Source organism: Amborella trichopoda, chromosome 4 (assembly GCF_054954075.1).
Source record: "Amborella trichopoda isolate Santa Cruz 75 chromosome 4, AtrichopodaSantaCruz75HAP2 v2.0, whole genome shotgun sequence".
Taxonomy (NCBI): domain Eukaryota; kingdom Viridiplantae; phylum Streptophyta; class Magnoliopsida; order Amborellales; family Amborellaceae; genus Amborella; species Amborella trichopoda.
Genome location: NC_142339.1, coordinates 55,700,810 through 55,711,578, shown reverse-complemented (window position 1 = coordinate 55,711,578; position 10,769 = coordinate 55,700,810). Strand labels below are relative to the sequence as shown.

The 10,769-nt window shown below is 36.3% G+C and overlaps 1 protein-coding gene across 8 annotated transcripts; it reads right to left on the bottom strand.

Moving 5' to 3' along the window:
• Positions 1-863: 863 nt before the first annotated feature.
• On the bottom strand, positions 864-9,051 carry LOC18422173 (transcription factor TGA2.2). 8 transcript variants are annotated; one of them, XM_011623384.3, is made up of 9 exons: positions 8,695-9,051; positions 6,394-6,584; positions 6,223-6,300; positions 4,400-4,459; positions 4,212-4,289; positions 4,073-4,133; positions 3,112-3,383; positions 2,138-2,374; positions 864-1,550 (listed from the first exon to the last, which is right to left on the bottom strand). In XM_011623384.3, the coding sequence occupies exons 2-9, from the start codon at positions 6,550-6,552 to the stop codon at positions 1,398-1,400; spliced, it is 1,098 nt and encodes a 365-aa protein (XP_011621686.1). In that variant the 5' UTR covers positions 6,553-6,584; positions 8,695-9,051; the 3' UTR covers positions 864-1,397. The 8 variants fall into 8 exon arrangements, with proteins under 8 accessions (XP_011621686.1, XP_011621690.1, XP_020522133.1 ...); XM_011623388.3 differs by having other exon boundaries at positions 4,073-4,127; XM_020666474.2 differs by having other exon boundaries at positions 4,212-4,277.
• Positions 9,052-10,769: the final 1,718 nt, after the last annotated feature.

The following is a 10,769-nucleotide window of genomic DNA, read 5'->3' as shown; positions in this document are numbered from 1 at the left end:
ATTTTATTAGGAATAGGCTCGAGCGTAGGTCGTCAGGGTGGTGGGTCGCCAATGTTATGAGTTATACTCTTTTTAAGAGAGAGAGGAGCGGCCGTCCACAGTGCTAGTAAAGCAGGGCTTCGAACCCGATATATCAACATGCCTGAAAAACACACCACCATAACAGCAGGTTAAGTGGTCATTTTGAGTTTCATTCCAACTATAGGTAGGGACTTATCCCGACATAACTACCCCAAAAAAAAACACACACACACAAATTCTAGAGGGGGCTATCTATATACATGTGTCAATCTAGGATGACGAGATTATATGCTCCTGCTGGAGCACATATGCATTTGTTTGCAAGGGTGAAACCTAAAAAATTATATGCTACCCCTGTACAGTATGCTCCGAGGGAGCATAGCATGCTATTTGTATCCACGACCTGAGTGAAATTCTAGTAAGAGATAAGGTTGCAGCGGGAGCAACATGAGGCCCATAGAACCTGTTTGAAAATTCATCTATTTTCCTCACTTTTTCTCCTTATCTAAAACACGTACAATAAGAACGAAAATTAAAATAGGAAATTTATCAAATGGAAATACATGTGATTTTTCAACAATTTGACACTCACCTTTTTTCAACTGTTCCAACTCAATGGTCATATATTTTGATATGTATTTTGAAATTAAACCAGAAAAGATATGGATAAAATGTTAAATAGGTGATCTTTAATATGCATGTTGATAAATTTCCCGATTTAAATACATCTCTCTCTCTCTCTCTCTCTCTCTCTCTCTCTTGCTTTTTTCACCTGGGTTACTACCATTTTTATGGAGCATGTAAGAGTACAAAATTCCCACTAGATATTCATAACAGAACTCTGAGAAGGACAATATAAGCATTCATTCCATGCAATTTTTCATCTAGAGTATTACTACAAACCAGATCTAGAGTCTAAAATAAGCTACCATGAAGAAAAATGTTACATATTTTACATGAATCCATGAACCCAACATCCCAAACATGCCAACATCCCCTGCATATTGGCCTAATGACAAGTACATGCTAATCTATATGATTACAACTATACAATTTATGCATGATACAGAGACTGCTTTCTGTGACAGACTGCACTGCGAAGACATCTATAAAACCTATTTACATCTTCCTTCCAATCTTGGGGAGGAGAGAGAGAGAGACAGAGAGAGAGAGAGACAGAGAGACAGACAGAAACAGAGATGCTTCAAAAATACCCGCAGCTGATAGACATGACTCTTTCAAATGGATAGACATTTCATTGACCTGGCCCTTGATATAACTTACTAAGAGCACTCACTCTTAGTTTTTAGAGAGAGACAGTGGTGGCTGGCAGTAGCAGAATAGAGAGCTACAGGGTAGTGAAAGAAATTGGTTGACTAGGCCGGCTCTCGAGGTCTAGCGGCCCAAAGGGAACTCAAGGTTCTAAGGCGCTGGAGATAGTCACCGAGGGCAAGCAATCCACGAGCTGCTTGGCGGTTAGTCAAAATGCGATGCATTTGCTTAAGGGTCTGTTGTCGAAGGTTGTCAGCCTGCTTGGAGGAAACACACAAAGTTTCCATCAAAGGATGTGAAACATAGATTTACTTGTAAGGAAACAGAAGCTTTCTGATTATCACAAAATGGATTTTCAAAATCAGGTCAGCCTTTCATAGTGATCAAAAAACTAAAGCACACCAATTTTAGAGTTTTCATCATATCATAGGTCTAAGAGCTCCAAAACAAATATCGATGCAAAAAATTGTATACGACTGCAAATTATCTTACCAGGGAAATGGAACAAGCATAATTCTATAAACTAGTAATCAGATTTAAGCAACAAACTAGAAACAGAGGCTTCCCTCCCAAGGTAAACATCGTGTAGATGCACGGGAAGTAAGAAGCCTTGAGAAATTATCAGGTCAATTGGAGTGATATGGTGAAATGGTGACTAAAAAATATACCAATAAAAAAAAAAAACTGACTAAGAAAATAAGGCATTCTATCTATACATGATAACCGGGGCGGGGGGACGAAGGGAAGAGGGAGGGATGTGCATTTCATATATGAGAAACTCAGTTTGTTGATCATCTTAGAAAGGAAATTGAGTACAAGAACTAATGCATGAACAAGATGTTACCTGATGCACAAAATTCTGAAGATCCTCCAATTTCCCCATTGCTACAGCCATTTGTCCCATATAATTTGAGACATTTGGAGCACCTATAGGATCAGATGCCATAGCCGCAGCTAAAGTTTGATTCAGGTTCTCCATGCCTTGGGAAAGAGCATCTTCAGCTTGTTGAGATGATTGCTGTAGATTCCATACATCTACAAGTTGTTGCTCTGATAGAGGGTGAAGCTTTGGATGGAGTATCTGTAAATTGAAACAAAGATGAAAAGGATGGAATAAGCATGAGGGTGTTCCAAACGCACAGGACATATTAGTTTCCACATCAAAATATTAACAAACCAAAGCCATAAACAAGAAGGGAACTGCTAGCATAGTGAATAATAAATAAATATATAAATGAATAAGAAGGAAAGTATAAGATAATCCAATGGAACATGGAAAAACCATAGTCCACAGGGTCATCACCATCCATTGAAATGATGGAGGTGCTAAGAAGGGCGACCCATCAGAATAAGACACGACCCAAAATTGGGTTGCACTCTCTCGCCATCATTGGCCGCCATTTCATTGGACTGCGATAACCCAAATAACTCCGATTTTTTTTATGGCCCACAGCATATATCTACGTTTCCCTAGTTGACATGAGATCATCTACTTTCTCAAAAACAATGTATGAAGATCCCAGAGCAGGAGAGTCACTCTAGTTGGAAGATCATAGCTTCAAAATGTAAGTAGGGAATTTTTACAAGTCAACACAAATTACGGCCATCTTTTATCAGATAGAGCAAAGGTGCAACAGGAGATGGAGTTCATCTTGACACACAGTATAACCAGCTCACAGGGATCATAATAAGCATAGAAGCACATGAAGAGATAGCCAGGATCAGTACGCAATCACTAAATAAGGTTACAACAAAATTGATAATAATTAGATATAAACTCAGATAACACTCTTCAACAAATGGCATCAGATAAATCACCTTTAGAAGCTCCGAAGGTCGATATCCTCCAATCCACATGAAAGACCTTTCTGCACCTGATTTCCACATGCCAGACATTATGTAGAAGACATCAGTCATTGCAGCAAATGATTTCATACGGAAAAGACTGTCATAGTGTGCCATGCCACTGTCTACATGCTTTCGAAGGTCCTGATCTGTTACATGTGCTTGCAATGCCGTTCTAAGATCATCTAGCTGCCTGTTTTGCTCTTCAACCCAGTTGGCATACTCCAACTCAAAAGCAGCAGCACCTAAGAAGTAAGAGATTAATAAGAATTCACTTCAAGGAAATAATGAGAAGACTGGACAATAACATTTAGAAAACCATGAAATGAAGTTAGACTCAGAAGCTCATAGCACCTCAGGTGCAAAAGTTTTCAACTAAAAGGAAAAAGACTCCTATAATTGATACTTCAAAAGGGAAGTGCCCTAACTAGGAGATTCATCCAAAGTTTTATGAGATTCTGTTCCTCAGCTTGGAAAACACAAGGATTTCTGAACATTTCTATACGTAATAAAACAGAGAAGTGCAAAACCTCATTGTTTATAGAAAATATATAAATATAGATTAGAAAAGAAAAACTGCATTAAACAAATTAGAGATATATATAAACAAATTAGTTGAGCCAAAATTAAATCCAATATAATTCAATACAATTCCAATTTAATTATAATTTATTGATCAGAATGAGTGCTCTCTCCCAATCGTTAAGCAGAAAGCAGTAGTGAATAAAAGCTAACAACGTTGCGTTGTAAGTGGCCTCATAAAAAATAATAATAATGCAAATAAAATATTAAAAGTGGTCTAATTTGATTGTTCCGGTGACACATCAAAACACTCTCTAACACATCAAAACACTCTCTAGAAAGATAAACATAAGTAAATTTATTCAATGTATTTTTGTCTGCAAAAATGGAATAAGAAAACCAAGTATTATACCTGTATTAGCAGCCCCACCTACTCCGAGGTAACTAGAATGCCCAGAGTACACTCCCTGCAGCTAAGCATGCCAACATTCAGCCAATTTAAGCAAATCATACAACCCATATTTGCTAAGTCTGGACATGTACTCTATCACCTGTTGTCTAGCTCGCTCAAGCTCCTGCTCCAATTGGGTCAGTTTCAAACGACTCGACTCCAGTTGCTGAACATAGGCCTACATAACAAAAATCAGGTACGAGTGTGCAACAATCATGGCAACAAGAAAACAGAGAGCATGACAATATTTTGAAAATAATCTGTTTATATAGACTTTGCAATGTGCACCTTTTTACGCAAGCGACTTTTCCTAGCAGCCTCTCGATTTTGGTGAAGACGCCTTAATACCTGCACATACAGTAAGAATCCAGTTTAAGAAGAGCGCGTATACTATGCTCCCGCGGAAGCAGACTGTCCATCTACTCCCTCAGGCAGAAAACCTACTCAGGAGGGTTTTTAAAATCTAAAATTTTGGGAACCATCTAAAATCACAGGATGATTATCTTCAAAAGAGAAAATTTGAATTTTAAGTTTTTAACACTTAGATCCCACCCTTAACAAATTGGACGGTCTCGGTTCAATCTTGAGACATTCTGTTTTTCAAGTGCATAGAGAGTGCAAATGTTACATCCCCAAACTTTGTAATCCTAAAATTACTCCTAGATTCGTTTTTACCCGTGGGAGTAAATGGACAGTATGCTCCTGTTGGAGCATTAAATCTTTTGGAATATAAGAAATGGAACCAATAAATTTCAATCAATTACATTCTTCCCCAAATTGTTTTCCTGATAGTCAAGTATTTTGGATGAGAATTAGAAAGTTTCATGGTAAGCAAGACTTGGAATCATCAATGAATATGTACAGGGCATGTTTCAAGGTATTTGTTTTATTCTTAAACTTTTTCATGTTTTAGCATGAAAAAGAAACTTTCCTTGTTAAAACGGCATTCATCATCAGATAATAGTCATGTAGTTGGGACTCCTGTAGCATTATGATATTTGGTCTAGTGTTCAGGTGCAGCAGAAGGCACTGAAGTCAAGTCACTTAGAAGAGAGAGGCTTTTGGGAGACCTATCCCCAGCACAGCATGAATACCAGTTGACGGTGCACCAAACATGTAAAGAAGCCCGACAGTAGATTATGCTAGTATTATGGAGCAGTTTAAAAGTTCTTAGTAGTGAGTACATGAAAATCCAATAGACATGAGTAGGAGATGTCTTTTCCTATATAAAGACATCACTGCATCACATATATAAAGAAGTACAGAGATTCAAAATCTCAAGATAGGTCTGACAAAAAGAAACCAGATCTTATAAATTCCTGATTATCTATAGAGAAACTACAGGCCCAACTGTAATCATTTCAGAAGAAACCCCTAGCCGCAATACCTCCCTACGTTCTCAAACTGCCATATCTTAAAATGTAGTGCAGTCTCTAAACATCATTGTTTAAGACAAATGTGAACCGGAGCAGGAAGCAACGCTGGATCCAAAAATTAAAGGATCCATGATTTTCCAAAATTCCAACATGAAATTTATATAGAAACGCCGCCTAGAAGGAAACAAACTACAAGGGAGAAATATTTCATTCTTTTTTGTAGGGAAATTTATCAAAATACCCACAAGAGATGAACAATTTAACATTTTACCCTTTTGGAACTATTCCAACTGAAGGCCATATGTTGTTTTGTGGGTATTTTGAAATTAAATCAAAAGATATAGGTAAAGTGTTAAATTGTTAATCTTTCATGGGTAATTTCATAAATGCCCCTTTTTTATGCATACTATTGATTGCACCATCATTTAAAACATGCGGATCGTTTCCTCGCAGGGCAAAACAACAGATACATAAAACTTTTCACCCATTAGGAAGATGTTATGCACAGAAAAGAAAGTCACCAGCCACTCTCCTGTAAGCAAGTCATCTTCAATGCTAGCACACAGTATTTAGCTACTCAACAATTGCCTGGATATTACTTAGCCAAATTAGACGCTTTGATATCATTGAGACATTCAGAATGGACCTTTGGAGCATTTTCGAAAACAGGTGAGTAATCAGCAAAAACAGAGCTAAGCCACAATTATAATCAACATATAATTCAGAGAAAATTACCTTATCACTAGGCTTAACTGCTGCCTGATCAGAACCTTTCATCAGTGCTATCTTTCCATGTGTAACAACATTCTCTGACTAGAGATTAACAAGGCAAAAAGCAAGACTAAGAAAAACATAGCATAATTCCCGTGAACAGAAGATAATAAAAATAGCAAAACCACATCGTACCCTCATATCAATCTTAACATCTGCATCATCAAGCATTGATTGTCCAGAATTAGGACTATGTTCGGCTTTAAAGGGTTCCTCCCATATGTTATATTGATAATTCGGGTCAAGCATGCCCATGCTTCTTGAAATTGCAAACTGAGTTGATGGTGAGTTCATATTCTTCCACAAGAAAACTAATTAATAAGCATCTGCAACATCATTAATAACACAATGAGAAAAGGAACAGAAGCTCATTCATGTCAAAGGCAAAAGCAAGGATCAAATACAGTTATTCTTCACAAAACTTAGTTAACTGTCAATAAAATGCCTAATAAATTTAAAAATAAAAATAAAAAAAAAGGGAAAGAAAGAAACAAAAGTTCCATCATTTAGGATGAGTATGAATTGGACGCTAGCCCATAAGGGCGATCTCTTTTTTTTTTTTTTTTGGGTCATGTCAATTGTCTTGATTCTTTTTTTGTTTTATTTGCAGCTTTTTTTTTTTTTTTTTCCCTTTTTTTGCTGGTTTTCTTTTCATACATTGATCTAGAATATAAGCAGTTCTTCAACCTGCACTTAAATTCTTCTAATTTTGTCATTTTATTTATTAATTTTCTATGTGTTCAGGTATTTTACTAGGTTAGCTTTTGGTTATAGTTAATCCATTAAGTTTTGACCAACCTGTAACCAGTATGATTCAGATATTGCATTGCTATTCTATGTAGATTGAACCAATGACACAGTATTATTCAAATAGTACATTAAGATAACACAGCTATTGTTTCAAATAAATACGCAAATGAAGTACATAATTTTATCAACCTAGAAAAGAGTACCTACAAATATGCAAGTGAAGTGCATCTGTTCAAATATACAGGCAGGAGGCATTCACAAATTCATGTATCATTGTTAGATAATATAAAAATGCATGTTTATGGAGATACATAGAGATTCATGTGCAAGATTCTTGCAGAACATACGTATGCATACATGGTTCATAAAAATAAATATATAAATACGTGCACCTTGTATATAGGCACACCTACGCATGCATGCATACACATTGCTTCTGTTACAGGAAGGCCACCCATTTTCTAATCCATTTGAATACATCCATGTGCAGCACACGTGTTTTTTAAATCATACAACAATTATAAATGATCGTTAAGATATATGCTAGAAGAACCACCAAACAGTGTAAGTAGACCCATCGTCTGTAACTATGTCAATTGTGTTATTGAAATACCCAACAAGGAAAAAAGGGATGGAAGCCTCATATGAAATGGTTCAAGAAAAAGAAAATTGCTTGTTATTACAGAACACTGCCAGAATTAGTCATTGGTAATAAACAGTAATTCAGTAATTTTCCCAGAAAACAAGAATGAATGATGAAAAAAACTCATTACTGGGCGGAGATTGTCTTTTAAAGTCCTGCAATACCATTAAAAGGCAGAGAATAAAGACTAAGAAGATACAAATACAAGTTCAATCAAAGATGGCAGGATAACAAAGGTACAAGTCTCGTTAATTTTTACCCTAGAAAAATACAATTCTCAGTCCACGAACAAAAACCAAATTCCAGAATATATTCCCAGAAAACTACATAGAATTGAAGTAAAAACTACTGCTTGAATTACCAGCAAAGAAGCAGTGAGTGGAATTTACCACGAGAGAGAAAATTAAATTAAATACATGGTCCTAACCTTAAAATAAGCGAAGAGAAGAGACCAAATAATAGAATAACCCATCGTACTCCCTCAATAATCAGAAAATACGGAGGGAACAGTACATGTGAATTTGGATGGCCAAATAGCAAAAACGTGTCAATTGAAAGGAAGCAATCAAACTGTAAATTCAAAAATTCACAGAAAGAAAGGAACAGTGAACAAATCTGAGAAGTTAAAAATGATAGTTTTCCTGAACTTGAAAGCGTGACTTGTAGTCTTAGAAAACTCAAAATTTGCATAAAGAGCAATACAACCTCTGAAACTGAAACACGAGAAGAAACCATTGAAAAGCTGGGAATTCACAGGAAGAACAGTGAATGATCTTTAAAAATAAAGTTCTCCTCAACCAAAACAATCTTGAGAACCCTAGCAAACTTCAATTTTTCGCAAGGCCAATGGAGACCCTGAAAAAAACCAAAAAGAAGCTCCCTTGCTCCGCAGGAGCTCAAAAGGTTTGGATAATTTACAAGAAATGAATCACCACCTCTGCAACTACGAGAGTAAAAGCTAGAAAAACTGACAAACCCACAGCTCGCACAGAGAACAACACAAAACCCCAAAACCAAAGCAACAAAAGCAAAAGCTTTCCGACCTGAAACAAGACTTCAAACCCTAAAACTCCCATAACCATCAGCTCCCAACCTGAAACAACAGGACCTCGAAACCGTATCTCTGCGTTATCCAAACCTTAGCTCCTGCGGAGCAAGAGAGCCCCTTTCCCTCTCTTTCCTCTCTCTCCCTCTCCACAAAGAGAATCGGAGATTAAAGCTACAGTCAACTCCACTTATTCTCTCCCTTTGAAAATGGACTCCAGGTCAGATAGACCCCTCTGCTAAAGCCATGGCTTCCATAGCCGGAATACGTCACTTTCCGTCCATGGACATGGACTTTCCGGCCAGTCCATGGCCGGATAGTCACCGGGAAATACTGTCAATAAGTGGGTCATTTTCAGTGGGTCTTTTTTTTTTGGGAAAATGACGAATTTGTGTGAGTTTTGGGGGGAATTTTTTATCATTTCCTTCGTTTTGAATCTTTGATTATGACATCCCTTACGAGCACGAGATTCGTTTTCGTTCGTATTCAATATTATTTATCTGAGAAATTAGTTTTACGCCTTTTTTTGCTATTGCCACCTAAAAAGGGTTTTGATTTAGTAAAAAGTTTATACAAAGGTTGAGCCCTGAGCATTCAAATTAAAAATCTACTAGAAAAAGTTGTTTCGATGCAACCTCAAATACCGTCATCTCAACCTTGAGATACATGAAAATCCCATCATCTCAACTCAACTTGATACATGGATTTTAAAAAGTTGAACGTCAAGTTTTGTAAATGCATTATTTAAATTATAAATTTTCAAGATTTTCAAATCTGTTTGATCAACAATATTTTTAAGCTTTAAATTTTATAATTAGATATTAAAATAAACTATTAGAAAATCACAAAGATTTTCGATACTAAATATATATCTTTCAACACTATTTGAAGGTCCGTCTTACTTTGATCATTTAAGGCAGCTTAAGTTCTCTCTTCAATTTTGCTAATGAATTTAAAATTTCAAAAACAAAAAAGATCAAGCAAACGTATTAACATTTGAAAATTTAAGAATAGACCGTCCAAATATTGTAAAATACATTATTTTTAAGACTAAAATTCTTCCCAGTCTTTATATCCATACATACATGGTTGAATAAAAAATTTTCAAATAATGTTTCCACCAATGTGAAATATTTAAGATACGTGTGCAAAAAGTAATCTGTTTTTTTATTTATTTGCATTTGGTTTTTTAATACTATTTGTGGGTAAGACGACGATTACGTCCTCCGATTAATCGGTTTAAAGGCGGACGCAAGGTTTTGTCGTGACATATGACGGAACCGTTAAGTAATTATTAAGGTTTGGAAATTGAAATTGATGAGACTCCCGTTTGCTTGGAATCAGTTACCCACGAAAGAATACCGCCGAAATTTCAGATGGAAAGAGAATTTCGGCTAGAGCCCGACATTTCGGCTGGAGAGGGGATTTCGGATCGGCCTCGAATACGTTCTGGCGGTGGCGGGAAATATATGATGCACCACTGGTGTATGGATTCATTTATATCACATCTCATGAGATGAGGGTTCTTTACGAAATTTGGTAGAGCCGCACTTAAGAATCCATTCAAAATACATAGTGCTGAAAAAGACATGTGATGGCTTGAAAATCCACTCCCGACGGATCTGGGAATACTTTGACATCATGGTTTAAATAAGTGTGTTGTTGGATTTTGGAATCACCTGGTCTGACCTAGATATTAGTAGGGCTATCGTGGTTTCTTGAATATATTAGGAATGTAGTTCATGTTAGAAACCTGTCGGTTCTTTAATATAACCACTTATTTTATTTTTATTTTTTTAAATTTTTTTAAATTTTTTTTACTTTTTTTTATTGGCTAATTTTCTCTGATGGATCACTGGTTCAGATCGGCGACTCGCCGACCTATACCAATTCCTTTGATGGCCAGTTCACCCTGATGTGGGTTTTTAAACAATAGTTTAGACTAGTGCCTACTATAGTTTAAATTTTATTTTTATTTATTTCAAATTCATGATCTTGGAGGGGGAAATTATCGATTTGTAAGTTTCCTCCTGCATTCTCGAGTGAGATTTTAAATGTCTTTGGGTAAATAAG